Source organism: Dryobates pubescens, chromosome Z (genome assembly GCF_014839835.1).
Source record: "Dryobates pubescens isolate bDryPub1 chromosome Z, bDryPub1.pri, whole genome shotgun sequence".
In the NCBI taxonomy this organism is placed as follows: domain Eukaryota; kingdom Metazoa; phylum Chordata; class Aves; order Piciformes; family Picidae; genus Dryobates; species Dryobates pubescens.
The window spans coordinates 35,146,671-35,165,499 of NC_071657.1; the positions used below are offsets into that span (position 1 = coordinate 35,146,671).

Consider the following 18,829-nt stretch of genomic DNA (forward strand, 5'->3'; position numbering starts at 1 on the left):
GCCACACACAGAACATTATTCACTTACATCTTCTGTATCTCTTAACTCCAGATTGTCCCAGGCAGTTTCAAAAGGTTACCATGCTTGCAGTTCAGAAAACAAATGATCAGGTGAGGGCTAGCATTAAGAAAGCCAATGTCATTCCAATCTTCAAAAAGACAAGAAGAAACACCCAGAAAATTACAGGCCAGTCAGACTCACCTCCATCCCTGGAAAGGTGATGCAACAGCTCATTCTGGAGGTCATCTTTGAGTGCATGGAGGAAAAGATTAGCAGGAGTATTCAGCATAGATTCATGAAAGGGAAATCATGCTTGACCAATTTGCTAGCCTTCTATGATGGTGTGACCTGCTGCGTAGATGAGGGGAGAGCACCATATGTTGCCTACATCTACTTTGGGAAGGCTTTTGTCTCCCATAACATCCTCATAGGTAAGACTGGGAAGTGTGGGTTAGATGAGTTGATAGTGAGGTGGATTGAGAACTGACTGAATGAGAGAGAACACAGGGTTGTGATCAATGGCACAGGGTATAGTTTGAAGCCTGTGGCTAGTGGTATTCCCCAGGGGTCAGTACTAGGTCCATTCTTGTTCAACATACTCATCAAAAGATGGCTCAAAACTGAGTGGAGTGGCTGACACACCAGGCTGTGCTGCCACTCAGCAGGGATCCCCCCAAGAGGGCAAATGGCATCCTGGCCTGTATTAGGAATAGTGTGGCCAGCAGGAGCAGGGAGGTCATTGTGCCCCTGTACTCTGCATTGGTTAGGCCACACCTTGAGTCCTGTGTCCAGTTCTGGGCCCCTCAGTTTAAGAAGGACATTGAGACACTTGAACGTGTCCAGAGAAGGGCAACAAGGCTGGGGAGAGGCCTTGAGCACAAGCCCTATGAGGAGAGGCTGAGGGAGCTGGGATTGTTTAGCCTGGAGAAGAGAAGGATCAGGGGTGACCTCATTGCCCTCTACAACTACCTGAAAGGTGGTTGTAGCCAGGAAGGGGTTGGTCTCTTCTCCCAGGCAACCAGCACCAGAACAAAGGGACACAGTCTCAAGCTGTGCCAGGGGACGTTTAGACTTGAAGTGAGGAGAAAGTTCTTCACGGAGAGAGTTGTTCGTCATTGGAATGGGCTGCCCAGGGAGGTGGTGGAGTCACCGTCCCTGGAGGTGTTCAAGAGGAGACTGGACGTGGCACTTGGTGCCATAGTCTAGTTGTGAGGTCTGTCGAGACAGGTTGGACTTGATGATCCTTGGGGTCTCTTCCAACCTTAGTTATACTGTGATACTGTGATACTGTAACAGGCTGGAAAGTTGGGCAGAGATGGCCCTCATGCAGTTCAGTGCACCAGTACAGGCTAGTGATTGACGTGCTGGAAAGCAACTTTGCAGTGAAAGACCTGGGAGTGCTGGTGAACAATTCACCACAATCCACCAATTTGCCCTTGTGGCCAAGAAGGCCAGTGTTATCCTGGGGATGCATTAAGTGTGGCCAGCAGGTTGGTGGAACTTCTCCTCCCATCTTCACTCTGCCCTGGTGAGGATGCACCTGGAGTATTGTGTCTAGTTCTGAGATCCTCAGTTCAACAGGTCCTATGGATGGTTAAGGGACTGGAACATCTGGTTTATGAGGAGAGGCTGAGAGACCTGGAGCTGTTTAGTCTGGAAAAGAGAAGACTGAGAGGAGATGCTATTAATGTTTACAAATATCTAAGGTGAGAGGGTCAAGAAGATAGGGCTCTTTTCAGTAGGGGCCAGCGACAGGAGAAGGGCAACAGGTACAAACTAGAACACAAGAGATTTTACTTGAACTTGAGAAAAAAATCTTTGAGGATGATGGAGCACAGAAACAGGCTGTTCAGAGAGGTTGTGGGGTGTCCTTCTCTGAAGACTTTCAAAACCCACCTGGACATGTTTTTATGCAACCTGATCTAGGCAAATCTACATTAGCAGGAGGGTTAAACTACATGGATCTCCAGAGGACCCTTTCAACCCCTACCATTCTGTGTGAAACTGAGAAACCAGACTTGGAACAAAAGAAAACATCTTCCACAACAAAACTATCCTTTGTCACCTTCACTGTAGATCGCATTTATCACTTCCCTTTCTGAGGAAGCACTATGTTATTCAGAAGAGAGAAACTTAAACAACAGAACACAAAACAGAGCTTCAGCATGCACATTTATACATCTGTTTTCAGTATTCAGTTGAGCCTAAAGAAGCTTTAAAGGTGGAGTATTTACTTCATATACCACACACCCAAAGGGATGCAAAAACAGAAATCCACCAAATTTGAAGCAAATAAGCCTGATACCCCCTAGGTTTGTGCTGTGTGTGGTACAACTGCATGCTGTCATAAAACTTTTTGCCTTCCACCTGACCTCCACATCACTTCCTCCAATAAGACTACCACCTGCAATAAGGATCAGATGAAGTCACTTAAATCTACAAGAGTTCTAATTTACTGCAGCAGCTGCAGCAACTGATTTCTGAGTTTAAAGTGGCCATTTGGAGAATTTCCAAGAAAAGCACACAAACTGGCACAAAGTAAACCCTGAAAGAGAAACAAGTCCTCTTTGGGAAGGCTGGTTCATGTGCTGGGTTGTCTGTGGAACTAAATATGTGGGTGGTAACACTAACACACACCAGCTCAGAATTTCCATGTTCTCCTGACAACACAGCATTACAGCATGAATTCACTACTCCCTTCTCTTGATGTAACATAAAAACTGTCTGACAGACTGTTTCAGTAATGCATTGAAAATATAACTGTGTACACGAATTTTGTTGCTGAGTTCCTTTAACAGAATGTAATACATGAGAGAAAAGAGTGTCCAATGCTGATGTTCCACAACCAGTCATGGGCAGCATTACAGTAGTATCGGTACCATTGCAAAGTGTGTCCTGCTGCAGAGATTCACAGTCATCTTCCACTACCAGAAAATCTTGACCAGTCCCTCTATCAGGAAGAGGGTGGCAAGCCAGGATGCATCACCACCAACACCACTGACCAGACAGGCTGCTCCCACGTAGAAGTCCACTAAACATTAGCTGCAAAAGGGAGAAGCCAAAGTCACACCATGTGGGGGATCTGGTTGAAAGCTCTTTACCTAAACTGCATGTGCCCACAGATTTCACCTCAGCTGACGCCTGAACTACATTTGTACTCCAGCAGAAATTTGCCTGGATTGTGTTTGTATTTAGGAAGCATCCATTTAGTGGCAGTCCTGTTTGCAGTTGGATGTGACCAGAGAAGCTGAGAACCTGCATCTAGGCAGCTAGAAAGCTGGCCATTTTCAGTATCTAGTATGGTTTGAGCCTAGCTCAATGTCATAGGTCATGTACCTGTTAGAAACAGAGATCCCAGCCCAATGAAAGACTGTGAATAAAACTCATTGCAAAGAAGAAAAAAGAAGAAAAGAAAATGAAAGTGAAAAAGGAAAATAATGAAAAAGAGGAAGGAGAAAAAAGAGGGGAAAGGGAAAGGGAAAAGGTCCCTCAAAGCCTCAGTATTTCAAGTTACATTTTTTGAGTATTTAGAGTCATAGACTTACCAGCAGGTATTTCATGGAGAGATCTATTTTTCTCTAAGCCATTATTCTGTTTTCTCCTTCCAGCTAATAGAATGGAAATGGGCATGGCACTATCAAACCTGACTTACAGCTCTGGGTTTGCAGAGCTGCCAGGCTGCTGAGCAATTAATTGAACCATGGCACATGTCATATTCTTACCCATGAATCCAGGTTCCTTGAGTGAGCATGCAGCCGTAGCTAGAATTTGAAACAAAATGATGTTACAGGAGATAGAACTGTAACTGAGAAAGCCTGTCAATATACACAGGAGCTCACAGATGCAAGACTCTCTCCTCTATTTGTTAATTCATTCCTACATAAAGCAAATAATCAGGCTACAGCTGTACAAGTAAGGTCTCAGTGGGACTGTGAACCTATATAAATGCTCTGGCTTTGCACCCTTTGCCCTTAGATAAAGATTTCTAGGAAATAATATTTTTTTTTTTTAAGTACAAAAAGCGTGTTTTATAAAGGAAAACTCTATAGGATGAAGGTGCTGTTGTTAAACAAAAAAGCATAATTCACCTAAAATTCCGGTCAATGAAAATTTAGAAGATTATTATCTTGTGCTACAAAAAGATATGATAAACCTTACGTTGTACCTGTTGCTTGTTACACCAGGTAACAGCTCTAGAGGCCGTCTGCGTCTTAGTTCATCTAACTGGTACTGCTGTAAACTTGTACTTCAGTGTATTATACAATTTACAAGAGTGCAACCATGCTGAGTAGGTCCTTAGAGTGGATTTTGGAGCCTGACAAACATTTCACAACTGGTAAGTTCAAACAATGTTCAAAACATTTCTGAACTAATCAGTGGGACACTCTCCTTGGGTAAGGGAATTTGTGGGGACCTTCCTAATCTTTCAGTGATACATAGCAGTAAAGTTTAGCATCCATACAGGTGCTGCTGTTATGGACCATTGTTCAACTAAATATTAATTCAGCACTCACACAACAGAGTACCATAACTGAAGGAGTAACTTATGTTCTGCTCAAAGAGATTTATAATATGTGACATCCCACAGCTCGCACTGCATTTTCCTTTTTCAAATCCTGATGTGACCAAGTGTCACAGTCCATTGATGAGTAATCTGGCAGAAGTTAAACCCCCTTGCATTCCAGCTGGCGCTGGGTGCGGCCGAGCTTAATTTCTGATTGATGCCCAATTGGACCTTCAATGTGACTAACTTTTACATTCTCGGAATGAAGACTCAAAACATAGTCAAGCGCCTGAAAGGATTTATTAACAGACTGCAAAATGGATACGGCGGTGGTCGAGCGGTGACGACGCAACAGGGGAGGGAGTGGGGTCAGGCGGCTCTCTCAGGTGCACGCCAGGGCAGGGAGGCAGGGCACGCAGGGAGATACGGGTCACCGGCTCTTCGCGCACGGGCAGGTACGGCAGGCGGTGGCTCCTCACGGCAGGCAGACACGCAGGTCCTTCTCTCAGCCGACAGTTCCCAAACAGACCGGCAGTCCTTCCAAGCAGCAACTTTACAGTCCCCAGGCAGTCTTTTATCCTTCCACACCCTTGCCGCCAAGCAGTTTCCACCCGTCCTGTCAGCAGAGTGCGCACCTAGAAAAAGATCTCCAGGCTTTCTGAACGTGCCAGTCTCTGGGGCTTTGAAACCTGCCCCAGGTGTTTCTGCCGCCTTCACCGCCGGGGAGTCCTAGGGTCCTCAATCCCACCAGGGAATCTCTCGAGTTCAAAGCCCTTTACGTGACCCCAGGGGCCCAAGTGCCAAGCTCCCTTATACCAAATCATTAATGACTATCCCAACGATGTTGAACCATGTATTTATTTATTTATTTACATATATATTTCAGTCCCTTACACCAAGGGAACTTTACCCATGGCAAATGAACAAATGTCTCTTTTCCCCCTCCATTTCCTCTTTTAGACCTTGTCTTGCTTAATGAGTGCATTGGCAGAAGGTGGGGGGGGGAGGGGAAGGGAAACTGAGGAAGCTGAAAACTGTGAAAACACGTACCCTGCTGATGGGATTAAAAGTAACCAGTGTCTTTACAAAAGGAATAATTGCCTAAGAGGGGGTTGGAAGTGAAAGGGAGGAACCAGACAGTTCCCCTTATCTATGTGCATAAATTCCAAAGGGGTATCTATGAAGTACCTTATCTTCAGACTATCTGTAAATCAGTGGGTGTCTGTCTGAGGATGGCAAGACACTGAACACAGCCTAAACTTTTAGGCCAGAGCACAGGCTTAATAAACTACTAAATATTAACTTCTCTGCCCAGATAAGTGAAGAACCTAATTGAAATGAACATATGATGTATGATGCAGGGGGAGTTACATGTGAAGGGGGACATGTAGTAGGTGTTTCAGGAAAGACTGTAAATCCTGAGCCAATGCAGAAAGGGAGAGGGAAATTTGTGTCCGGGAATCTAGGATAAAAGGGAAGCTGCATCTCCCAGCAATTTGAGACCACCAGGAATTGTCCTGTGGACTCTCCCTTTATTCAAATAAAGTTTTACTAAACGCCTCTGTCTCCATTGTGAACAGAAACTTCTAAATCAAAGAATTTTTTCCTTACACTGCTAAAGCAGTAAGCTATTTGAGGTGCTTTGGGCAGGCCAGCTCTGTACTTCACTGAAGCAGAGTGGTGGCTGTAATCTCCCCAGATAGTGCCTGTCGGAGAACCAGAGCCAAGCAGAAGCCCATCCTCAGCAACTCCACAGGCAAAAACTAAACAACATGAAAACTAAGTTGCATATTTACAGATACTTTTGGAAGGGAAGAATATCCCAAAGGAAGAGGAAAGCTGTGATTTCCCAAGATGTTCTTGTGATTTAGGAGAGCAATTGTACTAATAATTAGTGAAAAATAAAGTTAACTTAGGTGCTTTTGAAAACTAACCCTTGTCTGCTGGAGAGAAGGAAGTTAATTTTTGTAAAATCATTTGTGAAATATGGTTAACTCCCAACACAATTGTAATGTGGCCGAAACTGCGCGAGTGCTCATTTCCACAATGCCTTTCAACCCACCACAAGCTGTATTGTTCGTAAGAGGCAATTCCTGACACATGCCACTGTATGTACCAGTGTTCCCAGTTAACAGAGGTATGCTGCTGCAGTTACATCCATGTCCTACACCCGGTAAAATCCTGATATATCCACCTGGTGTTGAATGTTTGGGGCTTTATTGACTATTTATTAAGTAAGAGACTTTGCTGCCATTGGAATAAAACAAACAACATTTTTAAAAGCCCATGTCAAGATTTGTTTCTGTAGCAAATTTGATTAGTTTTCTATCTTTTAAGCACCTGCTTAAATCCTGTTAAGTCCAAGTGTATGCATAAGTACTCTCTCAGGCTTCTCTCAGGCCAGGGGGAAGACTAATGGATGTGTATCTGAGAGATCACTTCCCACAGAAAAAAAGCTTTATGTCCCGTTTTAATGTCACTACCTAATAAAGTTGTTTTATTCATCCAGCTTTAAAAGCACTTATGGAACTAAAGCAACTAAAGCACTAACCATTCTGTTATCCAACCTCTCATACTGATCCTACTGTATAAACGCTGCATGATGATTTACTCTTCAGTCACTGGCACTAATTCGTTACTAAAACCAACCAAATACATAAAAAATCACAGGGTAAATAAGGCAACACAAAGGAACAGGACAAAAACAAACAAACAAACAAACAAACAAAACCCAACCAAACCCACACACAAAACCAAAACCCACACCTGCAAATACTGCTCTGGTACAACAGACATAACCTAACATTGCATCAAGCGGTTTCTCCTTAATCGTTTTTGGACTCGGTAAATCGATCCTCAGGCTTCGCCGCTCCCCCTCGAATAGAAGCCTTTGTCTCTCAATGTGGTGGTTGTTTCCCCCTCCCTTCCCTCTCCGCCCCAAGCATTCGATTGTTGTCTCTCAGGCCCTAGAGAAACAGCTGACATGTAGGCAGACAGCGGCCGCCGCTCTGTCAGCGCCCTCTCAAGCTGGCCCGGTCCCCACGAGCGCTCCTGAAGCCCCGCGCAGGGCACGGACGCGTCCTCTCCACTCCGGCAGCCGCGCTCCTCGCGCGGAAAAAGCGTCCCGGGCACGGCGGAGGCGCGCGGAGGATGGGGGGCGGGGAGGCAGCCACGCCGTCTCTGCGCCCACCCGCCCAGCGCCGCCCGCCGCGAGGTGTCAGCAGAGGAAGCCCAGAGCGCGGCCGGAAAGTAGGGCACTGCACCCCCTGCCTCCGCCCCGCCCGGGATCGGGGGGAGGCGGGGGGGAAAACAACCAAAAAGGAGAAGGCAAATTACTCCAAACCGGCAGCTGGACACTTTTTATCCTTCTTTCCGACTCTCCGCTAGATGACAGCAGCGCAGTCGGACCGAACCAGCCAGGAACGGGCTTGTGGAGAAAACTGCTTTATTCCTGCTGCTAAACCCTCAGAGAGCAGCGCAGTCAAGAAACTCGCGTTATTGGCTCTTTTCCTGGAAACTCCAGAGCCCTTTGCTTTTAGGCTTCCCGCCTGAGGGCCTCAATAATTTACAAAAACATGTCTCAGCGTTGTATGCAATGCACTTAAAGGAAATGTACTTGATCTGGTAGAAAAAAAAAACAAAAACCAAACCAAAAAACCAGCAGTTAAGTATTGTTGTTTTAATGTGAATAATTACTTCATAATGTTAGCTATTAGTTGTGTAAAATGCTGCTAAGTTCTTACTTCCTTAAGCTGAACAGATCTGATCTTTCAGGTAAGAGCACCGGTCTGCCCTGAAACTGCAGCAAGCCACAAGGCTAAGCTCTCTTGTATATTTACAGCAGTGTTCAATTCTGGGATACTAATTTTACAGCAATGCATTAAAACACTACTACACTCTTGCTGTTGGCTGCATGCCAGATTAAAGCAGTAAACTGTTTTAGCTTAGGTCTTCAAACCATTTGTGGTACAAGCTAGACTAGGGTCCAAGCAGTTATGACACAAACAAGATTCAAACATGGACCAGCTGAGGAGGGGAGGCATTAAGCACATTTATCATACAGTTATGCTGTACTTAGAAATGAGTCCATCTTGAATTACTGCAGAGGTGCTGTGAGTAGGGCATATGGTGGAATTCAGAGGGGTAATACCCCCTAGCATGTTCCTATTTCTGACTTATGCCCAAGCATTTTTTTCTGTGAAGAAAGGGAGATCCGGTATAACCTAAACTTTGTGTCTTTCATGCATCCGTGAAATTCTTGCATATAAGTGAGGGAGATTCCTATGTCACTACTGTTCATAGCCTGTTACCCTAAGATAGAGGTGTAAAGGTTTTTCAGCAGTCAGAGTGGTTTTTGAAAAGAAGTTCTTTCTCCATTCACTCACTTTTTATTTTGTAATTTTATCTCATGTTTTCATTCTCCTGAATTATTCTGAGAAGTATGAAGTTAATTAAGTGCTCTTAATATTAAATGTTGCTCCTTTCATTTGCAAAGACCCTTTTTCACAACATGGCAATGTGACTGTAATGGTTTGAAGGTGTAGTCTAATTCCTGTTTATGCTCTAGTTCTCCACCAATATTGCTCCAGATTTTGATGTGTCAGATTAAACAAATGCTAGCCTTCTATCTTTTGGAATGCAGAGGTGCTTCATGTTCAGAGAACATAACACAGGGATAAAGAAACCCAGTCTCAGAGAATTCTTTAAATAAAAGCTCAGTGGTATACTTTGTGTTTGTCTTCTCTGAAAAAGTGTAAGAAAGTATTTAGGCATTTAGACTAGTTTTTTACTGAGTGTTGCATCATTGCATCCAATCACTAAGCAATGCTTGAATTTTTGTTTTGGAATTCTTTAATACAGCATGAATGCCACTTTGTCACACTTTTATCTATTCCAGTAATAGCTACCATAAAAAAAATGAACAGGGTGGTAGGTGTCTATTGAAACAGATAGCCAGATGGTTGTCTGTAGATATATGTACCACTGCCACACATACTGACCCAAATCACCAGTCCAAAGAAGGCACTAATAAAAGTAGGTTTTTGTTTGTTGGGTTTTTTTTCTGTCCCCTTAAAAAAAATACATTATTAGTATTATACTCATGAGGAGACATTCTGCTGTGCTTAGAATATTATCCTCTTTTCAGGATCAGTTCCTAAACATTATAAAACAGTGATGTCAAACAAATTGTATTTGTGAAAAAAAATCTTGGAACTGGAATAAAACAAGGGAGGAGAATAGCTTAATAAAAATATTTATTGAAAAAATTCCCATCAACATCGTTTGGCTGTACTAAGTAAGTAAAACACTGAGCGTGACTATGGTAATCAGGATGCAAACAGCTAGTACCACAAGCAGGATGATTCGGCAACATTTGGAATGTTTTTTCTCTCTTTCTTTTTTTTTTAACAAGGTATCATACCCAGGAGTATAAATATCCCCCATCCAGAACCGTAGATCATTAGGATTTTCCTAAAAGAAAAATTAAAAAATAAAAAATAAAAAAAAAAAAAAAAAAAAAAAGAAAAAATTTTAAAAAAAAAGAAGGAAAAAAAAAAAAAAAAAGAACTAAGTTCCTCTCTTTGGTGTACAAAATCATTAGAACATAGCCAGGAGTATTCTGGCTATCATCAGATAGTAATTAATGAGTGTGAGGTATCACAACACATGTGCAAAAAGCTTTAATTTGAATATAGGTTGGGCTAATTGCCTGATGCTGCATATATTTCACTAGGAGAAATTAAACCCACCATTTTCAACCAAGAACCAAGTGTAGAACACAAGCCATTGAAATGTAATTAAGACATCCAGGCAAAACCATGTCAATTTATAAACACAGACTTAAGTCCCTTTCAAAAAGCCAGAACATAAAAAAACCCCACATTACTTACAAAAGTAAACCTAAAAGTGATTTGTGCCAACCCATAGGCAGGTGGAATCCTGCATAAGATTCTGCATGTTGTTTAGTATCTCTATTAATTATCTGGATGAGAGAATTGAGTGCAACCTCTGTGAGTTTGCAGGTGACACCAGACTGAGCCAGGAGTGTTGATCTGCTTGAAGGTAGGAAGGCTCTGCAAAGGGATGTGGACCTGCTGTATTGATGGGCCAAGGTCAGTTACATGAGATTCAACAAGGCCAACAAGGCCAACAAGGCTACAGGATTGAGGAAAAGTGGCTTGAAAGCTGCCTGACAGAACAGGACCTGGGAGTGCTGGTTGAGATCTGGCTGAACATGAGTCAGCAGTGTCTGGGCATAAGGTGACCAAGAAGGCCAACAGAATCCTGGATCAGGAATAGTGTGATCAGCAGGACCGGGGAGGAGCTGGTGCCCTTGTACTTGGCACTGTTGAGGTCACACCTCAAATACTGTGTTCTGTTTTGGGCCTCTCACTGCAAGAAGGACATTGAAGTGCTGAAGTGTGTCCAGAGAACGGTAACAAAGATTGTAATGGGTCTAGAACATGAGCCTTCTGAGGAGTACCTGAAAGAACTGCAGTTGTTTAGTCTGGAGAAGAGGGAGCTTGAGGGGATATCTTGTTGCTCTCTACAACTACCTGAAAGGAGGAGGTGGGTGTTGGTCTCTTCTCCCTAGTAACAAGCAATAGAATGAAAGGAAAGTTGTGCCAGGGGAGGTTCAGATTGGAAAAATTTCTTTACTGAAAGAGTGGTCAGGCATTGGAATAGGTTGCCCCAGGAGGTGGCTGAATCTCCATCCCTGGAGGTGTTCAAAAACCATGTGAATGTGACACTTCAGGACCCATATTAATAACCAAGGTGGTGTTAGGCTAACAGTTGGAACTGATGACTTTAAAGGTCCCTTCCAAGCAAAATGATTCTATGAGGTATATGAGACTGGGAAAATATATATTGTTTGATAACAGAATGATGCTATGACCAGTTGTTAAAGTGGGCATGCAGTATTTAAGTGCGTCATTTATAGTTCTTCCTTATATAAATGGGAAAGTTGAGTTGTGAAGTGTTGCAATTTAAGACTGTCAGTAGTCACAGAGGTTATTCTCTACAGAACTGGAATTTCTGCAGTCTAACCAGATACTTAATTTTCTTATCAGACTCATGTTAGTACCATGTCTGTACCAGAAAATATGTCCATATTTACTTCTGGGATTCCACCAAAAGAACCAAATGGTTCATGCACACACTGCACAGCTCATAGAAATTCAGTTTGCTTAAATTTATTCTATCAGCGTATTACCTTTATGTGGCTTGCCAAGTCAGAGTGTAGTGAGTGCTTGTCGTAGTCTTGCACGGTCCAGGAAGGGCTCCTTTTGTTCTCTTCCCAGTCATCCTCCACCAGTATGTCACTATATAGGGGATTGCTTTTGATTGTGGATTTCAAGGTGATGGGTGTAATGTGTTTCCCAAGGGCTTTGTCTATCATTTCTTGACTGACTCCATTCGAATCTAAGCCTGGCAGCTCAGTGACATTTCTCTTTTCTCTCTGTAAAGTACAAGTTTTATCTATGACACAGTCCCCCTTGCAGAATTATGATTTATACAATAGAATAATTTAGTAAATTACACATGCAACATTTTTTCTTATTTTGGCAAATATCTATAGTGCAGTATAGGAGTCTGACTCTTCATACTGGGCAGTTTTCTTCAGGGGAAAGCGTGAGGGTACAATCTGAACATTAAACTCTTTTGCAAATGTGAACTGATGTTGGAGTGCCTGCTGAAAGAGAGCCTCTGCTTTAGCAAAAGAGTGCGACTGAACACTCTGGTGGAAGATGAAGCTCTGATGAAAGGCACAGGCACACGGTGCAGAAGCAGAACTGTAAGAGCAATGCAGAATGAAGCTGAGGGGTAGTGGTGTGTGACTGCCTTGACTGGAGCTGCATCTCAGACAGCAGGGGTGTGATTCACAGTTCTGTTTGCACTGTTGAATGCTAGACCCATGTCAGGATGTCAGAGATCCTTCATTCAACTGAGGAAGAGTCCTTAATTTGGACAGTGTCAGAACTCAAAGCTAACTAAATATATACATATGTGAGCAGTCTTCCAGCAACACCAGTTGTTAAATTTGACCTCATAGAACATGGGTGTGGCAAAGGAGAAAGACAAATGCACTGATGGGATCACATTCTCGTAAACTTACATGCTGCTGCTTAACACAACACTAAAACCCTCTGTAGGAGCCAGTAAGATTGTAGTTATCATATTTTTTTTTTTTTTTTATCTGTAATTGCATGGAGGAATCAGACACTCCAATTCAAGCTGTTCAAATTTTGGTTCACTGTAACCTTATGTCTCTGACACTTCTAATCTGTCCATCACCAATCTGCAGTTCAGGCGGTGCATCAGCTTCCTGAGAGACCTGCTTCTGCCTGGCTTCATGCATGCACCTCTCCCATGTACTGCTTCTACAGAATTATGACCGTGCAAGTTCTGCTTTTCTCATTAGCAAAGGAGCACTTCCCCATTAGCACCTTTGTCCTTTGCATAGACATAAATGACTTGGTCTAGGACAAGCATGAGTAGAAGGAAGCTAGAGAACTGGTTTCCATCAGAAAATAAAGATGGAGAAGAGACAGACTTTTTCTTAAGAAACCCTAGGAGGAAGCATCATGCTGGCATTTTTATCACTAAGGCGTGAACAGGTGACTAAGCATATTTCCCATCAATAATTGCTATTAGCAGGGGAGTGGATCCTCAGTGCTCTCCGTCTCTCTTTTAGTTCATAATTCCCATATGTCATTCCTTAGCCTTGACATATTCCTTAAAAATACTACTATTTGCACTGCAGTTGCAGCTGTCACTGAAGCCTTCTGGGTTGTACCGTCCAGAGTTCAGCTAAGCTGATATTTTGTAGCTGTAGTTTCTTTTTGATTGCCATTTAGTTTTGTTTTTTTGTTTTTCTTTTCTTTTATCTTATTTATTTCTAATTTAAATCTTGTCATTGTCTTTGGGGATGCTTCCCTTAGGCTTGCTAGACAGTTCAGCTCAGAGAACATTTTGTTGAAGAACGTGAACTATCTCACCAGGGGATGCTCAGTCTCCCTAGGCTAAAATGTTGTGAAAAGAATATGACTTGACAGTAATTTCTAAAGCTGTTTTAAATAAAATTATCCAACACTTGGAATAAATGGCAAGATGCAAAATGTGCTCATAAAGAAAGTGATTTGTGACAAAACCTTTTGCCCTTTCTGTCTGGAGTACCTTCCTTTTTATGGGCACGTGAACAGGAGAATGTGGCAGCCTGGAACAGAGGTACAGAGGGAGTAAAATGGGAGGGGCAGCAGGGTTTTCCCCAGAGATCTGGACTGGAATTAGGGGTAGAAGAGAGTTTGCAGAAGTTTTACTAAAAATTATAAATTCATCTAGGAAACATTTGAATCTAGTTTTTGTCTTTATTTTACCCTTTTTTCCTGCTGTTGTTAACAGCCATTCCATTCTTGGTGTGGGATATAAGACATCAAACTAATTACCCACAAAATCCACAACATCAACAGTTAAGGCTAGGCCTTGGTCTCAAGCTCATCTATCTGCAAGCAGAGATCAAAGACACACTACCAAAAATTAAGAAAATGTACTTCCTGGAAGTAAATGTTTCCTTCACTTGATTTCAAGAGAGTTAGTTCTTCTTATTTCCTGACTCCTCAATCTTAATGAAAAGCCTTGTAACACAGTGTGAAGGACTCTCCCAGCGCTTGGAAAGGCATTCTTCTGACATAGGAATTTATTTCTAGGACAAACAAAATGTCTGATGGATAAAAAGCTACTGAACCAGAAATTGCTGTGATAGTTGTTAACAACTGTATAGGTATTGATATGCATTTGGTCCATAAAAAATTCATAGCATTTTAGACACTCCTGAACAAATCTAATCTTTCAGGGGATGCTGTTGGAAAGCAATCAGAATTGCAAGGAGTAACCAAGGATAGGTAAGCAGATCTGAAAGACAGAAGGCCAGACAACTCACATCAAGGATTCCAGAGAATGAAGTCTTCTTATTGAAGGTACTGAAGGCAATCAGAATTGCTGATCAGAGATACTAAGCATCAGCAGGTACTACAAAGCAACCTGCAAAGCCAGATGACATGGATAGGAAGGAGTTCAGTAGACAGTTATGAGCACTAAAGCTTAATCCACAGCAATATTTAGAGAAAAGTAGGCATTCTTACGGACTGTTGTAATTGTGCAGCACTGAGTGTACTTCTGTCCTTATAATGAATTATTTGAAGAAGGCTGTTTTGTTTGTCATTTGTAATGGAGTTCTGCAGAGTTGTGAGTCTGTTATATAAAAAATTTTGCACAGCATCAGACCAAAGCTCCTGCCAACCTTGCAGCTGCCTCTGGTTGCCGAAGGCCTGGGAAGAGTAAGGGAGTGGAAGTATGTAATGCACATATGCGCCAGAGGACAAACAAGTGACAGCGAACCAGGACCTAACTTCTAGGTAAAAAAAAATAAAATAAATATTGTCCTGGCACACTGAGAAAAAAAAAGCAAAGACAGGACACAGGCTTTGGCCCAGATGAGAGAGGAGGAGGAACTCTGCAGTTAGCAGGCCAAAATTTGTTTGCAGTTGTGAAATCCTAAGCGAGAGTAGCATGACAAGAAACAGCACTGTGTTCAAAGACCAAATGCTCTCTTCCATCTTCCAGAAATACAGGAAAAAGGGAGCAGAAAAGAGAAGTCCCAGAATTGTGGAGAATGACCACGTGGACCACAGAGGACACAGAAACCCTGGCTATCATAAGCAGATATAGGGGATAAATCATATACTGTATGTGAACTTTAAAACATACTGTGGAGCAGAAGGGCCAGTGGGCTCGGAAGCTTTGAGAACAATCAGAAAGCAGTCAGTAGCTAGCTGTTTGCAGGAGACACAGTCTGTGTTTTTATGCTGCACTTCACAAACAAGGGCCAAGATTACTGGATGGCTTTATAGTTTGGTTTATTCAGACTGGATGATGAAAATATATGCTAAGCAGAGAAGCTGTTTAGTTTGCCTGATACAGATGACAAAAGTAAGAAGATAGAGCCGCAACTTTTCGGTCAGCAATATGAATTGTCATTATGTCAAGCTGCTTTTTATAATGGAAATAAATTCATAAACTTGGAGAAAACACAGAAGTGCCTATGTGCACTTGAATTTAAGTGATCACATAATAAAGGTCTGGAAGAGACCACAAGCACACCGCTGAGAAGTCACTTTACACGAGGAGCCCTGAGTAGCAATAGTTTCTTAAAAGAAAATTAATTTCTGAGGGAGGAATTTAGGCTGCTCTTAAGGTTTAATGATTTTGGGTGTCTGTGGGTCATTCACATATGTTCTGAAATTAATTCTCCTCCCTTGCCCCCCGCCCTGTTTCCGTTTCTGAATTAACTAACCCTTAGCCCCATTAGCTCTCTCATCTTAAAGAAAAACATCTTATTCCTTCACCATTAGTTCTCCACTGTGCCATCGTATTCATTCTAATATGTGGAATTCATCAGCTCTTTTCCCTTTATTTGATTGTCAGCAAAAGGGAAAAAGAAGGTGAGCTGATATGGGAGAGAGAATAAGGCACAATGAATTTTATCTGAACAGCCTGAATTCACTACTGGCTACACTTAGAAGTACAGGTTGTGCTTCAGTTTTAACACTTATACCACACTGCAAACTGCATTTCTGGTGACGTGGGAAGCACAGACATTTCCTTTGAAATGGTCATCCCAGGGCTGGGAACAGAGTTCCAGGAAAACCCTCTCGCTGGTGGCGAAGGGCAGATCACAAGTCGAAAAAGCACAGGGCTCCACACACATTTTTAATCCTCCTGCAGCTCTGCAGCCCTGGCTCAGTGACAGTGCGTCCTGTTTAACAACAATGGGGAGAAGGATCCCTGCTGTGGAGGAGGCTCTGTGTGTGGCTGCTTCCCTCCTGCACAAAAGAGGGGCTTAGGTGGGGTGGGGAACGAGGCCAGCATTGCACCATACCCCATTGTTTAGGATCCCGCAGGCGCCTTCTCTTTGCATGGGAGACAAGGGGAGACCATATGTCCCCCCTTCCCAGCTCTCCATGGGGAATTGCCAGAAAAAATCCCCAAACCAATATGAGCAGAGGTCGCTGGAGGCATTGGGGTAGGCAAAAGGGAGGGTGTCTGGGGTAGGAAAGAGGCTAGGGAATGTAAGGGATGCCATGAAAGCAGGTTTTGGGAGGGGGAGGACTTCTGCATGTCGATGTGGACTGGAGTGGTCTCTGTGATGGAACAAAGGGGGTTTGGGGGTGCTGATGGGGAGAAATGTCTGAGAGGAGAATTGCAACTGATTCCAGTAGCTGCAGGAAACTTTAAGGAGATTTTTCTTCCCCTCCCCCAGGCTGACGTTTTTTCGGCTTGCATGCCCTCAGTTCCCACTGGGGGACCAGACTTGTCACCCTTAGGATCCTCAGGATGCAGACCCTTCTCCACATTCCACACCCACCCCCCTAACACCCACCCCTGGCCCCAACAGCTTATGTGTGTCTTCATCCCTTGACAAGAACCAGACCTTGGAGCTTTTGCTCATGCTAGGGGTGGAGAAAGGCGAGAGGCTCCCCAGGCAGCAGGAAAGGAGCACTGCGGAGCAGCAAGTGGGGCCCAGAGGGGTGTGAGCTGATGCAGCTGTACTGCTTCTGATCCAGACATGAACTTCTCCTCTGCTGGCTCCAGGGCCTCTACTAGGCAATGCACAGTTACAGTTTTACTAAGAAACTGCTTCTACCTCTATATAATAACCTAGATTAATACAGTGAGTGTTTCACACTATCAACAGCTGTCTGTCAAGATAACAAGAAAGTCATATTAGAATTGAGAAAAACAAGTCAGAATCAAAAGGAAGCTATGGTGAACTATGTAGACATATATAAGCTTGTGAGACACTAGCAAAAATCTCTAATGCTGTCTCTATTTTGCCTTTTCATGGAATTTGAGGAGTATGACCTGGCTTTCAGAGACAAGACTGGATTTTTTTCTTATTACATCAGTGAGTGCCTTTTGTTCACCCTTTTAGTACAATTAATTGGTATTTGACATCAGTGGTTTCTGGGAAATGCTAGGAAAGTGCTACAATGAGCAGTAGAAAGCCTAATGTACTGAAAACCAGTCAGTGGACTGCCCCGAAGATGGTAGCTCTGCTCTTGAAGCCTGATCCTCACTGTAGTCAATGGGAAAATGTACAGAGATACTAGTGATGTAGCTTCAGAGATGCAGGAAGCTGAATTCACGGCTTAAGTCTCAACCTCATGCCTTTAGTCTCCTGATTCAAAAAATGAGGTAGAAAAATGAGGAAAAATATCAGCTGCTTTTAGACCTTACCTGTAAATAGACTCTGTTGTGCCACTGCTGCACTCCAGGTAAAGCTGTTTCTGGGAATTTTGCCAGGCTGGCTTGTAGAAATGCAGAGTTTTTCACTAAAGACTTCACCTCCAGTTGCAGGAATTTATCAGGATGGTTGTTGTTTGGCAAAGCAGAGAAGTCCATGTTTTCTGTCCTGTGGAGTAATAACGAAAACAGCCACAGCTTCTGATCCCTGGCTGTGCATGCTCCTTCTATTATTAATGATGTGAAGAAGGATACGACAGTTTCCTGAAACTGTATCTGACCCCTGTTTGGTGTCAGGCTCACTTATATCATCCAGCAATGATAAAAGATTGTTTAGAAGTCGCAGAGGAGACAGGACATGTTTCTGTAAGTGCCTAGCTTAAGTTTTCAAGTCAAGGTCTATTTTTATAGATGTATAATGTGTTCATTAAAGCTAACAGAGTACCAGTGAGTAGGTGCATGAGACACTTAAATGCATACCAGCACTTCCTCAAGTGACCTGCCAAAAAAGTCAAGCTTACAATACTTCAAAGTAAGCTTTTTTTCCCCCAGAAAATTAGAAGCAGCTCCCCTCTAAAGCAAGTTATCCTTTTCTGTGGCAGTATTAAGAGTCTCCATTGTGCTCTGTGGGTCATTACCATTTTCCATATCAGCTATGACATGCACTTCTTGAGATTCAGGGGTTTCTTTCACAGTAAATTCTTCTTGACCCTGGGAAATACTAGATTGTTTCAAGTAATTGATAACAGAAGTTTTCAGAGAAATGGTTCTGCTCCTGTTCAAATGAATGGAAAAAAACCTCAGTTTACTATCTCAAATGGTGTAGTCTCAGCCCCTTCAATTTTATTATTTTATTTTGAGATTTGGTATTTTCATCATAATTTTGTAAGTCTAAGTTCTTTTGACTTTCTGCTAATGGAATTTCCCTTCCTATCATGGCCTTGAGTTAGAACCACCAAAGCCAGGCTCCTCATGTTTATCTGAACCTTTTCCTCCAATCTTTCAGTTTTTCTAAAATAT

At 42.8% G+C, this 18,829-nt stretch overlaps 1 protein-coding gene across 1 annotated transcript; it reads right to left on the minus strand.

The window, feature by feature from the left end:
- Positions 1-9,796: 9,796 nt before the first annotated feature.
- On the minus strand, positions 9,797-17,988 carry MINAR2 (membrane integral NOTCH2 associated receptor 2). The gene is made up of 3 exons (XM_009896025.2): positions 17,804-17,988; positions 11,721-11,966; positions 9,797-9,976 (listed from the first exon to the last, which is right to left on the minus strand). Exons 1-3 carry the CDS (start codon positions 17,966-17,968, stop codon positions 9,797-9,799), a joined length of 591 nt encoding a protein of 196 aa, XP_009894327.1. The 5' UTR covers positions 17,969-17,988.
- Between the last annotated feature and the right edge of the window lie 841 nt (positions 17,989-18,829).

What these genes read in the sequence shown, in the direction of transcription:
- MINAR2 (XM_009896025.2), bottom strand. Translation starts at nt 17,968, where the DNA reads ATGGACTTCTCTGCTTTGCCAAACAACAACCATCCTGATAAATTCCTG. An exon ending in ACAACAGAGTCTATTTACAG is followed by an intron (nt 11,967 to 17,803) that starts GTAAGGTCTAAA and finishes TGTACTTTACAG; the next exon opens with AGAGAAAAGAGAAATGTCAC. An exon ending in ACTTGGCAAGCCACATAAAG is followed by an intron (nt 9,977 to 11,720) that starts GTAATACGCTGA and finishes TTTTTCTTTTAG; the next exon opens with GAAAATCCTAATGATCTACG.